The sequence below is a fragment of the Heterocephalus glaber genome, unplaced genomic scaffold (assembly GCF_053883595.1).
Source record: "Heterocephalus glaber isolate CG9 unplaced genomic scaffold, H.glaber_assembly_v1.0 deba00001689, whole genome shotgun sequence".
In the NCBI taxonomy this organism is placed as follows: Eukaryota; Metazoa; Chordata; class Mammalia; order Rodentia; family Bathyergidae; genus Heterocephalus; species Heterocephalus glaber.
The window spans coordinates 5,077,849-5,094,665 of record NW_028258414.1 but is presented as its reverse complement, the minus strand read 5'-3'; the positions used below and the strand labels follow the sequence as shown (position 1 = coordinate 5,094,665).

Below are 16,817 nucleotides of genomic sequence, written 5' to 3'. Positions count from 1 at the left end.
TCATGCCAGTTTCTTTTCCCAGAGTGAGCATTCCCAGGTGGGAGTTTCGCAGAGTTCATTACAGAATCATTTCCTCTGTGCTCTGTTTATTGAAGCACTCACAGTCTGCCCAGATTCAAAAGGTGGTGGCAAAGACCTCCATCTTTTGTTGAGTGTATTAAAGACTTTTTATCTTTGCTGGGGATTTGGCTCAGTGGTGCTGCACCTGCCTGGCAAGTGCAAGGTCCTGAGTTTGATCCCTGGTACCAAAAAAAAAAAAAAAGAAACAAAAAGAATTTGCATCTAAGCACCAAGCTTTATTTTTTTATTGGCTGAATATATTGGCTGTCGTTTCCAGAATTAATTTAAATAGTATGATAATGAGCACTTGTCATAAATTTTCACTTGAGTTGAAATGCTTCTTTTGTCACCAAATGTGATTTTTATTTTGAGAAAATCATATTAAGGTGGACTTTATAAATTCCTCTTTTTCAAAATTTAAAAAAGTCAATAATAGATGTCAAATTTCACCATAATCTTTTACCTATGAATTTACATTCTTGATGATGATAATTTGTAATCATATTAAACAATTTTGTGGTAGTGCAGGGATCTGAGTAAAGTTTTGACTGTATCTTCATGGTGATATGTATGGAGAAAGACTTTGTTTTTATTTGAAATGTGACTTAGATTTCTTATCAGCTTTTCATTTGACCGTGCTAATTCTTTCAGGTAATTTTGGAATTTACTAAACAACAGAAAGAAGAAGATACAATTCTAGTATTTAATGTTACTCAGTTAGGAACAGAGGCTACAGTGAGAACATTTGACCTCACTGTGGTGTCTTATTTAAAGAAGATCAGCTTGGATTACCATGAAATTCAAGGTAATACTCATTAAAAGTAGAAATAATAAAAGTAGCACTTTTGAGTATCTAAAACACTTTTATTTCTATGATAATATCTATTATAAATAATAGCAGATATTGTTCAAAGCACTTTACAAATAACTCATTTAATTCTTACAACAGTACAGTGTTAACATTTCTACTTTTATGTAACTAAGGTACAGATTGCTTATAAAATTTACCTATGGTCAAACAACTAGCAACTGAACCATGAATGAAATCTTACAAGTCTGGCTGTGGGGTTGATATGATCTTCTTGACAAAGACAGAGATAGACAAGGAAGGAGTAAATAGAGATTAAGTAGCTTCCTTTATATTATGTATCTCATGAATGGCAAGACTGAATTTGTCTCTGATCCTATGATATTGAAGTTAAAAAATATAAATGGGAGAATACAAACTTAACTTTCTAAGAAGCTCTAATAGTTTATTCATTTCAGTATATATCTTGTGAGCTCAGATATTTGAGGCCTGAAGGAATGAATTCATGTACAATAGTTAGAATTCTCTAGTGCTTCAGTCAAATATAAAGACCTGTGTTTTATAATTTCACAGTATTTGAAACTGAAATAAATTTCAGTTTAGAAAAGAAATGTTTTATGTTACTAATTGTACAGAAAGAAGGAGTTTATGTTACTGTCTTGAGGGAAAAAATAGAGATGGTAAGTTTTTTAGGCTGTTTTGTCTTGATGGAAGGTTAAGACTCCGAGAGGTCAAGGACACATCATGAGCTATGTCAGAAGCAGGTGTTAGGACGAAATCTATGTAAAGAGGGAAGGGTGGAGGGGGTGAAGGGTGCACAGGTAATGGGGAAAAAAATAAGAACCAAGATACGTCGTCATGTACAGGTCCAATCACCCAATGATAAATGTGAACGTATTGTATACCTAAAATGTACCAATGAAAGAATTAAAAAAAAAAAAAAAAAAAAGAAGCAGGAGTTAGGGAACTGCAAGTCCTGAGGACAAGTGGCAGCACAGTGGGCAGCTCACTCCCACGGCACAGCTGTGGAGGCAGTTCCTTGGCACCTCTGCATAAGGGTGGAGAGGACATTTGAAAGACCTCTTGTGTTTAAGCTAAAAAGAAAGTTTCACAGTTTGCTTCTTTTAAAAACCTTTTGTGTGTAATTTGCATCTCTCAGTCCACACAAAGTTCTCCCTAATATAAACCATTTTTTCATAGGATTTTAGAGCACAGAAGGATCTGGTCCAATCTGCTTCTTACATTGTTGAGAAATATGTAGTTAAATAGCCTTTTGTAAGGCTCTATAGGGGTGATCTGGAATTGATTCTGACACCTGTAGTCATTTCCACTGCTTTGCCAATGGACTCATGGCCTTAGAAATATCTGAAGAAATTTTGGTTATTTTTGAACACAGGTGTGAAATCAAGTGAAAATAAATATGCATATTTTAAAGCAAATTAGATGCCCATGGTAAGAACTTGGATTGATTTGATTCTCCATGAGTGATGGTTTTAGTATTTAATAACCATGAAATATTCATAGATATTCTTCAAAGCTTAATTAGCAATTTTTAAAAAAGGAAAATCTAGCAAGTTCTAAAATTTTATCAGAGCAACTTGTTTGAAAATGTTTTTCTTTTTTCTGTAGGATCTAGAAAAAAGCCTCTTCACTTGATTAGCTCTTCTGACAAACCTGGATTAGATCTTTTAAAAGTAGAGTATATTAAGGTAAGGACCATGGTGAGATTGTGTGTTTGTTACAGAGTCTAGACCAGTGACGATGGTCTCTTTTAGAGACGAGTACCCAAACTGCAACCCAAAACACACTTAATTATTGCAAAGTGCCAACACTGAAATTAAACCTGAATACTGAGGTTTTGGTTTAGAAAAAACCAATTTGTACACGAATGTCGCATCTTAAAAGGAAAACAACACAGGTGTCTTAGGTTTGCCACCACTGATTTAGACTGTGCCCCTAGAAAGACTACCACAGCATGTTACTAATGGTTCTGGGTGGCATGTTTTCAATTATAGGGACATCTGTTTCTTTTTCCATTTGTACACTTTGTTTCTCTTTCACTTAATTTATAGAGCTCTTAGAAAGCCAGTAAACCTCTTATCCCCAAATGGGGAAGCCTAGAATGAAGTAGGTGCTGTTTCTCTCTGGGGGCATAATCACATGTCTACACTTGTCTGTGTAATAGGTGACAGTTTGGCTGACTATCCTATATCAAAAAGGAAAAGCAGCTTCTGGAGAGAACTGCCAGGATTGGAAAGGGACTAAGAAATACATCATATGGAAGTGCTGAAGTAATTGATGATATAAGCATCCTTCAAGATTAGTTCATTTGTTTTAGTCATTCACTCACTATTTATTGAATGTCTATATGTTTCTAAATGTACTATCAGGTGATCGGATACCTAGATGAAAAATATTCCTTGTTTTCCAAGAAAATTATAAACAAGGGAGAAATAACAAAATAAAAAATAATTCAAATGTAATGTTGATTGGTTGAAAATATAATCATTGATTTATCTCATAAAGCAAAACACAGAGCATTGTGGGAGCACAGAGGCAGGGAAACAAGCCATGGCAGAAAGCTCTCACAGGAGCTGAGTCTTTTGTGTTTGGATTTACAGTGTTTGTTCCCAGGGAACAAAAGTAGGACTAGTGGATAGTTAGGATGGGAGATAGATTGTTTGATGCAGTATGAAGACCTCATTAAATCAAGGCGATCTCTCATGATTTGATGAGATGTCTTACTGGAGATGTAAATAGACTTAGCAAAGAAGTGATGGGGGGACTTCAGCATTAGGTGATGGATGGACTAGAGGACCTTTACACCTTCCTACCCTTCAGTGTGTATCATATTCACACGTAGCTGCAGTTCCCCAGATGTGAATGATTGTTCTCCCATGCTTGCAGAGGAGAACACATGTGCTCTATTATAGTCAATAATATGGATATTACTTTACAATGATGGTTATAAAAGTAAAAATATAATGTATGCAAAATATACTTTTAGCTAAATATAAATAAATTAATCTGAGGTTATAAAGGGCTTTATTTACTTTGGTCTTAACTCTTCTTTAGAACTTTTTGTTCATGTTTTTAGGCTGATAAGAATGGACCTAGTTTTCAGACTACTTTTGAAAAAACTGAACAGACATTTAAGGTAAGGAATTCTATTAAAGAATATATCGTATTGAAAATAATTATTCTGGAAATCTTTAGTATTCTTTGAGGGATATTCCCTGGGTAACTTGATGACACAATCAAGAACCAATAAAAGTTATAAGTTAACCTTGTAAAACTTAGCATGTGGTTTATGATTCAGTGACGCTATTACTTTGGCTTGCTGCATCGTATTGTAATGTTTTAAAAGTTGCAGTATTATTTCTGAAGAAGAGAATGCTATGGACAAGGGAACAACGATCTATAAAGAGCTAATAAGATTATAAGCCAACCGAACTGCTTAGTGTCTAGTGATACAGGAATGAGAAAGTCTTTAGGACACAAAGAGGGAGGTTAAGTACTTGTGAAGCCACTGCTTCTTAGGTAGTAGTGTACAGAAAGAATAGGCAACAGGTGCTTATGGATTACATGTAAAAAAATAAGAGGGTTGGGAGAATCTGCTGTAATAAGTGTGAATTTTCCTTTTTGTTGTATGTATGTGTGTTTGGCCTATTAGATTTTTTATTTTGAGACAGTGTCTGGCTTTGCATTCCTTTTGGCTCAGCCTCTCAGAGTGCTAGAATTATAGGCATAGTGTTTTTATATCCATTTATTTCCATGCGGAAATGAGAAAATTAATGATTCTTTTCTGTAAGAAGTTTTCAATTTTAATTTGCTGTTAGAATCCACACTTTCTTGGAGGCAATTTGTGTTGCTTAGTTTTTTAGAGTCATTTTTTAAAAATGTACTTTATTATATGTTTCTTTTTAAACGGCAGGACCATTTTTGTAGTTTTAGAAGATGCTTTAGTAACTGAGAAGTCACCCAGTTACCCTGTCAGTTTCCCGGATGCCACGTTTGGAATCATTTCTAGATGTAGTAGTGTGTAGTGTTTGTGGAATTTCTTGTTCTGGCTTAAACTTTTTATAGAATCATGACGAATGGTCTGTTGGAGATCCAAGAAGATATATGTTGAGAATCGGGGTGGCCATGTGAGGCAGAATATAGGCTCTGAGCAGTTTGCTTGAGAAAAGGAGTGATTCTGTAACTCTGTGCCCTAATCTACCTGACTGTCCTTATATCCCCGCCCTCGGGGGTCCTGAACTTTCCTCTCTCTCTTCCTTCCAGGTGATGAAAGGTAGTGATGCAAGCCTGGCCGCCTGTCAGGTCGTTGTGGACACAATCATTTGTCATTTGTCAAGGAAAACTAATTTTCTTTTAAAACGTTTGTAGGTGGCCTTTTCATCTTTGAATTTGTTGCTACAAACCCAAGCTCTTCTCTCTTCTATTAACTACCTGACAGCCATCATTCCATCAAACGGGCAGAACACAGGCGTCCCCACAGAGGTGCAGATATCAGCCGAGAAGCAAAAAAATTCGTCTCTGCAGAAAGGTGGGAAAGACTTGTGTGTTTCTTCTTAACAAGGGTCTAGAACTCTAGAGCTAAATGCACAGTCTAAAACATTAGCTAAACAAGTCTTAAGATTAGGTACTAAACGTCTTCCAACACTTTTTTTTTCTACTTTTGTAGGTCCTTTGTACTCCTATATAACTTTTAAATTTCAATATCCAATTCTTCATTTATAGCAAGTATACACAGACCTGAATTTTTATATATACCTTGTGTTTTCTAATCCTGCTAAATCCAAATAGAAGTTCTAGGGGCTTCTAGAGATTTCTTAGTATTTTCTCTGTAAAATGATCATCTCATTTCATCTACATATAAAGATTTTGCTTCTACCTTGCCAATCCTATCCTAATTGTGTCATTTTATTGCCAGACTATTTTGGTGGGGCCTAGGTTTCAAAGTTTAATGGACAGATGAAGAGTAAGCCTATCTGCCCTTGTTCCCCACCTTAAGGAGAAAGCATTGTATCTTCTCCATTTATATAAGGCATTCTCGCTGGAAGTATGGAGTACATGTCTTTAATCTGTTGAGAAGGTTCTGTTCTACTTCTAGTCTCCTGATAGCTTTTACCATGAACACCTGTGGAACTGAGTCCAATACTTTTTCTCCAACTAGTGACAGGATCACATGGCTTTTTCCTTTCCTCTGTTAAAATGATGACTTTTGGGGGTGGATCTTCCAATGCTGAATCAACACTCCCATCCCTATAACAAAACCACTTTCTACATCCTGCCAGATCTGATTTCTCATAGTTTGTTTTGTTAAACAAATTTCTATCTGTGATCATACTTTTTTCTTCTATTATCTTTATCTAGTTTTAGGATTAGCACAATGTTGATTTCCTAAAATGAGGGAAGAAGTGTTCCTTTTTTTCTCTGCTTTAAATGTTTGATATAATTTATCAGTTAAAATGTATATGAGCCTGTTGCTGTCATATAGGCAGGTTTTCAAGCTAGGAATATACTTTCTTTAATAGGTGCTATTCAAATTTTATATTTCCTCCAGAGTTAGTTTCATTAATTTGTCTTCCAAGGTACTTCTTAGAAGTTGTCAAATTTATTTCAAAACAGATTTTTGAAATATGCTCTCCATATCCTTTTAAATTCTGTAAAATCTGTGGTAATGTCTCCTAGATCTTGATATTTTAATTTTAAAAATGTATAATTGATATTGTGTATTAGGAAGTAAAGGTCTAAAGGAGCAAGGGAAGTGGGAAGGGTAGGGGAAAGGAAAGAAGGGAAAAGAAAAAGTATGAGAAAAGAAAAAAAATGGAAACAAAATCTTTGCAAATAGGGAAAGGCGGAGGGGGTGAAGGGAGGGCAGGGGAAAGGGAAAAAAAATAAGAACCAGGATATTCATGTAATGGTACAAGATCCAAATGATGTATGTAAATGTATTTTATGCCAAAAATGTACCAATAAACTTAATGGGGGGGGAAGAAAGATAAAACATCAGCTAATTCAGTAATTTAAATGCCATTTCCCCCCTCTGCCCTTTTATTCATATTAAATCACATGCCAGCACCTGGTACACAAGGAAAACATAAAAAATACTATTGTTTAAAAAAAAAAGTTTTTTGTTCTCATTTCTGTGGTGTGGAGTTACCTTGGGGTAGCAAATAAGGGACAAGCATCTTTATTTGTAGTGAGCTCTCCTCCTCTATCAGTGGCTCCCGAGAGCCTTACTCTCCCCTCCCTTTGCACGTGAGGACATCCAGACCCTGGGACAGAGCTGGGGTTCAGGATAGCATGTTGTGAGCCAGGAGCCCAGTTTGGATCAGAAAGTATCAGTTCAAGATCTGACTTTCCTACGTAAACTATGTGGCTGTAGGCACATTGTTTAACTGTTCAGTTTCATTGTCCTTATTTACTTTATAGTAAGTCCTTGACTTACGGACATTCAAGTTGTGAACTTTCACAGGTGTTGCATATGAGACTCATTTTGTCAGCTTATGAATGAATCAGACTTAAAATTTTCTCAGAACAGAACTTGTTTGTAAGTTGGGACTTTTGTTTTTAATTGCAAAAGTAACATCTCTGTACTAAAAAGGCAAACTACCTTTGATCTATAGGGCAAAAGAAATATTTGAAATTATTAAGTTTAATTTGTGTGTGTATATGTGCATTTTAACAGAATTGTGGTTCAGTTAATATAGAGAAAATCCTGAATAGAATTTGTTACTTGAATCACATTGTGAAAGAATTCTTTATTCTCTTTTTAGTGATTGTATCGTCTAAAGATAGTGACATTATTGGCTTCAGGCTATTTGCCAAGTTGAATGCTTTCTGTGTCACTGTTTGCAATGAGAAGAACAATATTGCTGAAATCAAAATACAAGGTAAAGCACTTGGGGAGACTGAGCCAGAAGGATCGAGAGTTCAAGCCCAGCCTGGCCAACTTAGTGACTTAGCCAAGACCTCATCTGAAAAAACCAAAAAGTTAAAAAGACTGGGGATATAGCTCATTGGGAGGCACTGGGTTCAATCCCCACTGCAATCAAACAAAACAATAAAAAATGAGGCAAAAAATACAGTATTAAAATTTGTTAAAAGATAAGCTTTTTCTTTTTCTCCTTTATTTCATTCATGCAGTATTAAAGAACATACAAAAAAGAGGGCTCTGAGTAGTGAAAGCTGGTGGGGTGCAGTTGAGTTGGATGGTTTCTTCTTGGGTTATACCCCTTGGAGAATCTGACCACTACACAGGCTGGTGCCGAGGACCGTGCTCAGGGTTATCTGGGGTAGAGGAAACGTCAGTGTAGAAACACTCACAGGCCGGGAGGTGTCAGTCAAGAGTTCATGTGAAGGTCTGTGAATGTGCTTGTCCATTACTAGCCTTTGTTTTTGTTATGTTTATCTATTTGTATATAGTTATTTAATGATACATTATCATTGCTTTCTTCATTTATACTTTCTGCAAAGCAACTCTTTAATGAAGAAGAAAACCTGTGAGCCCATTAGGTTCTTTTAGGAAAAAGCTGCTAAAATGCATCTTGCTTTTTCTCTGGGCTTAATCTTTATCAATTTGTTGTAATCTGTTGAGGATAAAGATATGTTTAGTATGTCTTATGAAATTCTTTAAAAACTTAAAAACCAGAAAGGTAGGAATTTTTTTGGTCCTTTTTAATCTGATAGTACATCTACTAGACTGAATTGGATTTGTGACACTTTTGTAGTCTCCATGTAAATAACTGGTAGAAAGTCTAAAGGGTCTGCTCTACTAAATCCTGAGAGGATCTGTTTGTACTTTTGTGAGAGGGTTGAAAATTCAGGTAATTAATGTTTATGAACTTATAAATTGGGTGTTTATAAAATTATAAAATATCTAATATTGTAGTTTATCAGTTGGGAGTTCAGGTGTTGCTAAATTAAAAAAAATAACATCATACAATGGAAATGTTATTCATTGTAGATCTAGAGAAATTATATTAATATATTTTATTTTTAGGCCTCGATTCTTCCCTTTCTCTTCAGTCAAGGAAGCAGTCACTTTTTGCCAGATTGGAAAATATCATTGTCACAGATGTTGATCCTAAGACAGTTCATAAAAAAGTAAGTTGTACTAAATAATATTTTTTTGTGATTGCATATGAGATTCTGTTTTTAAGTACTATATTTGAAAATTAAATGATAGTTCATTAAAATGTTTTTATAAAAACTATAAATAGAAACCCTTTTCTAAGTGGGATTTTATTTTGCCATTATGTTGGTGGAAATAATATGTTCATGTCTATTTTCCAGGCTGTGTCAATAATGGGAAATGAAGTTTTTCGTTTTAACTTGGATTTGTACCCAGATGCTACTGAAGGGGATTCGTATGCTGACATGTCCAAAGTGGATGGTGTGGTATCATTGAATGTTGGCTGTATTCAGATTGTCTATCTTCATAAATTCCTTATGTCACTTCTGGTAAAGTTACTTTCTATATATTAATTTTTCAACTTAGGTAACAAGTCTGGTAATTATGATTGCAGATGTTATAAATTTACGTAGTAGGTGGATATTATTTTGATTACACATGGTATTTATGTAGAAGTTAGAAGTAAATTTCTTTAACAGTTAAAATCTAATTTAATAATTATTTGTAGGTCTGAAGTTATTTTTGTTAGAGTAAATACTGAAGCCATGTTCTTGAAAACAAAAAACATTGAAAATGACTTTTCTTCCCTTCTTTTCCTTAGCCCTATAAGTTTGGCCTTAGCCAGGCAGCTTATAACTATGGATGAATTAACAGTGATTCCTATCTAACACTACAAAAATAGGGCTTAACTGAAAATTATCTATTGTAAAAAACGTCAACATCTTTATAGACAGAAGATGGTGTTAACTATTGATGTGCCTGCTTTCTGATTAAATTTCTCCTTTTTCACCTTGTGTCCACAGAATTTCCTGAACAATTTCCAGACAGCCAAAGAGGCTCTAAGCACTGCCACTGCCCAGGCTGCAGAAAAGGCTGCCACAAGTGTGAAAGATCTTGCCCAGAGGAGTTTTCGCTTTTCTGTCAACATTGATTTGAAAGCCCCTGTTATTGTCATCCCACAGTCTTCTGTTTCCACCAATGCTGTCGTGGTGGACCTTGGTTTAATCAGAGTTCAAAATCATTTCAGTCTTGTGTCTGGTGAAGACTCTGTAAATCCTCCTGTGATTGATAGAATGGATGTGCAGCTCACAAAACTGAAGCTTTCTAGGTGTGTTCTTTCAGTGGTTACAAATATCAGTATTACATTAATTTTTTTCTACGACATTTTATGACCATTCCCAGTTTATACTCAGCATGTTTCTATTTCACAGAACCATTTGTTTTTTCCATCAGCTTTTTATTTTGAAAAATTTCAAACCTATGGAAAAATGGCAGCAAAATAATGAGCATATACATACATGTTTCATCCAGATTCATCAATCTGTTACACATTGGCTGTAATTTATTTACATCATTATTATTTAAAACATTTTTTACTGAACCACTTGAGAGTAGACATCTTGACCCTTTGCTCCTAAGTATTTTAGCAGATGTGTCCTAAAAACAGGGAAACTCATTCTCTTATGTTAACTACAATATATTTGCCAAATTTTGGAAATTTAATATCAGTATAATATTACCTAATGTGCAGGCAGCATTAAGGCTGTACAAGTTGTTGGAATGATGTTGCCTGTAGTAATTTCCCCTCCCCATCCTGGATCAAACAAGACATTTAACTGTATCCTCTGTTACTGAGGGGGACTTCTGTCCTGATAGACACTTATTCTAGAATCGTTCTTCTGGCTTTCTCTGTCTCTTATGATGACGGTGGTTTTGAGAGGGACAGCCTGGCTGTTTCATGAAATAACTCTCAGTTTTGTTTGAGTGATTCCTCATGGGTTTTGAATGATTGTAAGCATTTTTCATCTGAATGCCATGTAGGTTATATCTTAGCCTCAGTGCTCACACTGTGTGACACATGAAGACACAAAAAGATTTGAAACCCATGTTCTGTTCTATCAAAGGAGATTTAATTACCCATGTTAGAAAATTAATGCTTTATGAGACAAGCCCAGGAAATAATCCTGGAGAATAGCTCTCTAAGACATGTTATTTGCTGATGTTCCCATTCCCATTGTTTTCTTTGGTCTCTGTACCAATAAACACACAGTCATACATCACTTAACAGTAGGGATGCCTTCTGAGAAATGCATTGTTGGCAGTTTCATCACCGTGGAACATCACAGTACATCCTTGCATAAACCTAGCTGGCTTAGGTCAGTCATTTAATGTGGTCTCTTCTTGTAATCAGGCTCGCAGTCAGCAAGAGATAATGAGACTGTTGTTGGTATAACTTGACAAACTTTTAGTTAAAATTTTTTTGTAAGTAGAAGGAGTGCATTCTAAAGCAATGAAGGTATAACAAATACATAAACCAGTAACAGTAATTTATGATCAATAATTATGTAATTTTACATGCTCTAATTTTGTATGATTGGCTATGCAGTAGGATTGCTCACGTCAGCATCAGTCCAAGCCCTCACCTCATGGCTTATACTACCACTTAGGATAACTGTGGTGTCTCTAAGCAACAGTAATTTTTCCGCTCCATCTTGTGGAAACGTTGCAGTGCTTATGGTCTATTATAGTTATATCCTTGAATAACTGTATTTGGTGATTTTAACTACTCGTCCTTGAGTAACATTTGATTTCTTGCACATCTTCAAGAGAGTGAATTTCTTTTTAAAATGTGTTCAATTTTTCATCTGCTGTTTAAAGAAAAAAGTTTTCTTAATAGTTTACTGTTTGTGACATTTTAATCTGTCCCTGCTAGTGGGTTACAGATTAAATATAATTCAGTTTGGGAAAGATTCAAGGAGCATTGCTTCACATCAGTATTTTAGAGGGACAAGGGACTGCTTGACTTTGCTGTTTTAAAAATATGTTGTGTTTCACTCTATACATGTCCATTGCTGTTGTTTCTGTTTCCATTAGGACAGTGATCCAGCCAGGCACCTCCCATCCTGATATTCAGCTGTTGCACCCAATTAACTTGGAGTTTTTTGTGAATCGGAATCTAGCTGCAAATTGGTACCATAAGGTGCCTGTTGTGGAAATTAAAGGACATCTTGACACAATGAATGTAAGTGTGTGAGTGGAAAACAAAACCTTTGTTATTGAAGTTTTAGATTCTAAGGACTTCTTAGTATAAATCCAACTGAAATATAGATTATTTTAGTGAATGATGTAAAAAAAAATTTCAGTAAGATGTAGTTCAATCGTTATTATCCATTTTGGTAAAATTTTGTCTTCAGATAAATATTATTTAACTTTTTAAGTTTTCTTTGCATACGCACAGACTAAGATCTGCAAACTGTTATAGTCCCTCGTGTGCTGTGTATTATAATGCATTTAACTTTTAGGGTTACCTAAGTAGCACTGGTAAGGTGATTGGAGCATTGGGAGAGGTGCCTGTTCATAATTGAAGACAGCCATTCTGTTTCCCTGGAATTACTGTTTAAAAGAAATAAAATGGGTGCACTTGCAGACTATGTCACTTTCAAAAAATTATCAGTTCTTTAATTATAATTACCTTTCAGTAAAGATAATGTAAATTAAGTTGGTGAAGTGAATGTTGACTTATATTATTTTCCTTTATCATCTTTGAAAATAAAATATTAACATGAAATAAGTAATGAAACACTTGTGTGGATAGTGATTATGTAGCTTTTTAGTAAGTAGGGTTATTTTGCCTTTTGTGTTTTGTTTCCGACAGTTTTCTATGTTGAATTTGTTTCCTTTTAAACTGAAATATATTGACCTTTTAAAATATGATATTTCACAGGTCAGTCTAAATCAAGAAGATCTGAATGTTTTGTTTAGAATACTAGCAGAAAATCTTGGGGAAGTTCCTGAAGACTTAGATAAGGCGAAACCAAGACTACCAGAGTTAGGTAAGAGGCTGACAGTAGGTGGCTAACACTTGTGTTTCCTCAGTTTACAGTTTGGTAGACAGCAAAAAGACACTGTTAGTTAGTTTGTTTGGTGGTTCTGGGAAGTTAACTCAGAGTCTTGCTTATTAAGGCACACACTAACACTGCGCTTTACCTCGCCTTGCTGGCTGTCTCTCTGTCTCTCTGTCTGTTTTTACTGAGGATTGAATTCAGGGCCTTTACCCTGAGCTGTACATCCCCACCCATTTTCATATTTTATTTTATTGTTTTGAGACATGGTCTCTCTGAGTACTAAATTTCCCAGGCTGGACTTGAACTTGTCTTTCTCCTGCCTCAGCCTCCCAGAGTGGCAGGATTATAGGTGTGTGCCACTTCACCAAGTCTTTTGTTTGTGTACTAAACTAGGAGTTTTCTGAGTGCCAGAGGTATACTAATTTGTGGATTTTTAGTACCTTCCTAGGTCCAGAGCACTCATTTACATCCTTGTAAGTATTTGTGAAAGAAATGTGTGAATAGAAGTGAATGAATTTCTTTTAAACATTTGTAGGTGAAGTCAAAGAGCCCCATGAAATCTCTGTATCACAGAATTTACAAGCTTCACAAGATACTTCAACAGCTGGACGAGAAGAGATTACATCTGTAGACATCATTAATGTACTGCTGAATTTTGAAATTAAAGAGGTAGGTAATTTTCATGTTTTTGTGAGGAAAATATATTTAGAATTATCTTTATTAAAATAAGCTCATAGGTAATTAATATGGATAAAAAAGTCTTACAGAGGCTGTTTACATATAATGGTGTTTAAAATTTGAGAGTTTAAGGATGAGTTAAGTTTGGGGGATACAGTATTTCATAGAGAAAGCTGTAGCATTTCCTATAACTTCCTTTTAACGATTATGAGACAGCTGGAATGTGCCTGGATTTGCATTTTTATTGTCTAAGAATAGCAGGAAAGGGAATTAGAGATTGCAAAGTCCTTTGCAAATGTTAGACATTCTGAAGAGAATAAAACACATTATGTCTACATTAAAAATGTTATATAGCCGGGGATTTGGCTCAGTGGTTCCGCCGCCTGCCTCGCAAGTGCAAGGTCCCGTGTTCGATGCCTGGTACCAAAACAAATAAATAAATAAAATTAAATTTTGGGCTGGGGATTTAGCTCAGTCATTCTGCTGCCTGCCTCACAAGTGCAAGGTCCCAAGTTCGATCCCCGGTACCAAAAAAAATGTTATATAGAATGGTACTAAGTGAATGAATGTACTTTCCATTTACAGGTTGTTGAGGAAGATTAGGTGGATTTTCCTCTCCTTTATTCACACATTCAACACATATTCATTGTATAGACTCTGAACTCAGAACTATTGTTGCCCATTAAAAATGTGTTCAGGGTAGGGTTCTATTGGAGCTTGTTGTGTTGGTGGTAGGGAGGGTGCATCTGAGCAGGCTGAGGGAGCCAGAAAGACTTCCTGGAGGAAGTGTTAATTTGAGTTGAGTTTTTAAAAGAGCAATAAGAAATAGTCTGAGAAAAAGAAGTCAAGAAAGGGGTGACATAGAACAGAATGGGTGTGAAGTTGTAACTGAGAAAGCATAAGTGGTTACAGGGATCTGTAAGAACCGTCCTCCAAAATCTCTTCATTGTTATGTAGTTGTCTAAAGGTTGTGCTCTGTCTCTGAGCTATAAATGAATGATTGGGCTCTGTTTTTGCTTTGAAACTAGATCCTTGATTGTTAAACCTCCCATATTTTTTCTGCATAATATTAAAGTTACTGAAGGTTTTTAAGCTTGATAATTGAAACATCAACAGATAAATTATTCTTTCGGCAAGTATAAAATTAGCATGCATGGAAAACTTGTAAGTCCTTTAAGTCCTTTTTTTTTTTGGTGCCGGAGATCAAACTCGGGACCTTGCGCTTGTGAGGCAGGCACCGGAACCACTGAGCTAAATCCCTGGCCCAGTCCTCTTAATATCATTTGTAATAGATATTATGATAGTTCCCTTCCCTTAAGACAGTGGTTGTTATGGAGAAAACCATTAGAAAACAGTGGTGATGCATTAGCCTGAACAAATGGACAGATGTCTTCTCCGGTAAACGATGCAATCTCCAGTCAACAGAAGTAGACATTTTTACATCATATGAATCTCTTAGTTGCATCACTCTCATCATTAAATTCTTGTGTATTAGTGAAATAGTTGGTGGTAATACCAGTCTATTCTTGTAGGTTGTGGTTACATTGATGAAAAAAGCAGAAAAGAATGGAAGGCCGGTGCATGAACTAAATGTCCTGCAGCTTGGAGTGGAAGCCAGAGTTAAAGCCTATGACATGACTGCTGAAGCCTATCTAAAACAAATTAGCATGCAATGCTTTGATTTCACTGGTCAGTGAATTATTCATTAGGCAGATGGTCTTTTTGATCACCACTAAACATTTGAGTCACCATCATTACTTAGATTAATGTATTCTGTTGATAAAAGAATTTGATGTTTTAAAAGTGTACTATCTTGCATAGTTATTTTAAACTAAAAATGTACATTAAGTATGTACTCATGTAATATAAAATAGAACATTTCTGAAAAAAGAGCCATTTGTCTTCATTGTATATAACACTTCAGTACTTATAAAAGGGACTATATTACTATGCCATGAGAACTGATATATCAGGAAATTGGACCCAAACATACACAGGGACTCATTTGGAAAAATTGAGTTAGTTTATTTATTTGTATTCATTTTAAAATCACATGGATTTTAAAATTTGTTCTCAGTTACATCACTATGTGCTTATTAAAATGAAAATTCAGCAATACCAAAATTTATAGAAGGAAAAAATTGACATCATCTAGAAATCTCACTCTTTTCCCCTCAAGTAAATACTAAATTATAATTTAATAAGTTTCTTGGATCTTCTGAATGTATTTATTTTTAAATTTTAGTTTCTTAGTATGTGTGTATAGTGCATGATGTTTACATTCCTTCTGTGGAGTTGGCCCATGTACATAACATAGTTTAACTCCTTTTTTATTCCCTTTCCTTCCCTCCCTTTCCCTCTACCCATCTCTATATCCCCTTCTCCTTCCGATTACCCATCTTTATTTTGCTCTTTATTTTTACTCTTGGTTTCTCAGGTAAGAGAAACAATGTGATATGAGCCATTTAAAGTTTATAAGAACTCTGTGGAATAGCGTTAAGAAAACAAGTTGGTATTGAAAATAATCCCTAATTTTATGTATTTTATAGCTTTGTTTCTATAGTCTGTCATCTGTGATTTGTTCAGATGAGTGTAATACCGGTGTTACCAAATGTTAAAACAGTTGTAATTGGTCCTGGGTTTTGTTGTTATTTTTATGGAGCTTCTTTCTCTCTCTCTCTCTCTCTTTTTTTCCCCCCCAAAGCCAGGCATATTGAGACGTGATTTATATACAGTGTAATCAATTCATATTTTAATATAAAATTGTAGGAGTTTTGATAAACATACATTTGTGTAACTGGCTATTCCTGTTAAATGAGATGTTTGACATGTTAAAAAGTGCTGAATCAGCCTGGTCTCTTTCTCGTAGACTCGAAAGGAGGCCCACTGCATATTGTGAGCTCCTCTCACGTGACTGATGAGCCACTCCTGAAAATGGCCTGGACCAAGGTACCTACTTTCATCTTTTTTTTTTTGATACCGGAGATCGACCTTGGGACCTTCCGCTTGAGAGGCAAGCGGTGGCACCACTGAGCTAAATCCCTGGCCCCGCTACTTTCATCTTAATGTGTGAATATATGAAGTTACATCTGCTCCCTACATAGTTAATATTCCAATTTTCTCCTCTAAAATTTTTCTTTATAATTTGGTTGATTGTGATGAAGTGTGAAACCATGTGACAGTCCTGGATACTCTCATTAACCTGGTTTCCCTAAGGGGTTGGATAAGTGGGAATAATAAAAAGTCCTGCTGTGTTCTGAAGCAAAGTACATTATCATCTAGA

At 35.3% G+C, this 16,817-nt stretch overlaps 1 protein-coding gene across 4 annotated transcripts in view; it reads left to right on the top strand.

The window, feature by feature from the left end:
• Vps13c (vacuolar protein sorting 13 homolog C) overlaps window positions 1-16,817 on the top strand; it is a 153,378-nt gene that overhangs the window by 61,498 nt on the left and 75,063 nt on the right. For all 4 annotated transcript variants that reach the window (XM_004855710.4, XM_004855709.4, XM_004855712.4 and 1 more), the window contains 13 exons: window positions 712-865; window positions 2,498-2,577; window positions 3,966-4,025; window positions 5,258-5,417; window positions 7,654-7,770; window positions 8,880-8,983; window positions 9,173-9,340; window positions 9,815-10,119; window positions 11,886-12,033; window positions 12,736-12,844; window positions 13,392-13,525; window positions 15,067-15,223; window positions 16,404-16,483. In XM_004855710.4, coding sequence (XP_004855767.2) covers window positions 712-865; window positions 2,498-2,577; window positions 3,966-4,025; window positions 5,258-5,417; window positions 7,654-7,770; window positions 8,880-8,983; window positions 9,173-9,340; window positions 9,815-10,119; window positions 11,886-12,033; window positions 12,736-12,844; window positions 13,392-13,525; window positions 15,067-15,223; window positions 16,404-16,483 — 1,776 coding nt within the window. The remainder of the gene's footprint in view (window positions 1-711; window positions 866-2,497; window positions 2,578-3,965; window positions 4,026-5,257; window positions 5,418-7,653; window positions 7,771-8,879; window positions 8,984-9,172; window positions 9,341-9,814; window positions 10,120-11,885; window positions 12,034-12,735; window positions 12,845-13,391; window positions 13,526-15,066; window positions 15,224-16,403; window positions 16,484-16,817) is intronic.